Source organism: Seriola lalandi, unplaced genomic scaffold, assembly GCF_002814215.2.
Source record: "Seriola lalandi dorsalis isolate HSWRI2012SDOR001 ecotype SW California unplaced genomic scaffold, Sedor1 jcf7180002029268, whole genome shotgun sequence".
Taxonomy (NCBI): Eukaryota; Metazoa; Chordata; class Actinopteri; order Carangiformes; family Carangidae; genus Seriola; species Seriola lalandi.
Window position 1 is genome coordinate 1 of NW_019499913.1, and position 945 is coordinate 945.

General features: G+C 56.2%; 1 protein-coding gene across 1 annotated transcript; it reads right to left on the minus strand.

Moving 5' to 3' along the window:
* Nucleotides 1–4: 4 nt before the first annotated feature.
* LOC111646196 (high choriolytic enzyme 1-like) lies at nucleotides 5–745 on the minus strand (the record flags this gene model as incomplete). Its single annotated transcript, XM_023395639.1, has 1 exon — nucleotides 5–745. A coding segment is annotated over exon 1 (741 nt), but the record flags the coding sequence as incomplete, so codon positions are not given.
* Between the last annotated feature and the right edge of the window lie 200 nt (nucleotides 746–945).

The following is a 945-nucleotide window of genomic DNA, read 5'->3' on the forward strand; positions in this document are numbered from 1 at the left end:
GGGACATGCCCTGCCTCTGGCCGATCTGGACGTTGGGGTTGGGGATGGGGGTGATGGAGTCCCTCCCGTACTGGATGGAGAAGGCTGTTCTTCCATAGTGCATGATGGAGGAGTAGTCGTAGGGAGTGTTCAGGTTGTTGGTGGGCTGCTTGTGGAAGTTGTAGGCCATTCGTGGATCGATGTTCTCCCAGTTGATCCTGACGTATTGGTCGCGGTCACTCCTGGTCTGCTCGTGCTGGAAGCCCAGAGCGTGGTTGATCTCGTGCTGGATGATGCCGTGGTAGAGGCAGCCCTGCCTGTTGAGAGAGAGCACCTGTCTGCCTCCCTCTCTGCCAAGAGCCGAGAAACATCCGGCTCTGTTCTCGACGCTGATGTAGTCGTACTCGTTCTGACGGGGGACGAAGCGGATGCAGGTCCTGCTTTGGTAGGACTTCATGGCCACGTCGATCTTCTGCTTCTCCCAGCTGGTGAACTCACGGCTCATGGTGAAGGGGATCATCACCAAGCCGTTGGAGGCTTTCCTCCACAGGCAACTCTGGGACCAGCACGTCATGGCGTTTCTGGTTCTGGGAGCCAGCAGGTCTCCTTCCAGCAGGATCTCATTGGTGGCGTTGTTAGAAGTCAGAATCCTGGTGGTGATGTCCATGGTGTCTGGGACTTCTTCTGCGCTTCCTTCCTCCTGGAGAGGATGAGCCTTAGAGAGGCCGAGCAGGACCAGCAGCAGCAGGCTGGCAGAGGGAGTCATCTTCAGGGTCAGTCCAGAGGCTGTGGAGCTTGTGTGGAGAGACTGTTTGAGGCTTGATGTTTGACTCAGTGCAGTCCAGGGTTTTTATACTCTCCTCTGCAGGTGTGTCTGCAGGAGGATTATGGGCTGGGGTCCACACTGCTAGGCCTAAATAAACCTGTGAAGGGAGGACTCCACAGACAAACCCACTGTTTCAACAT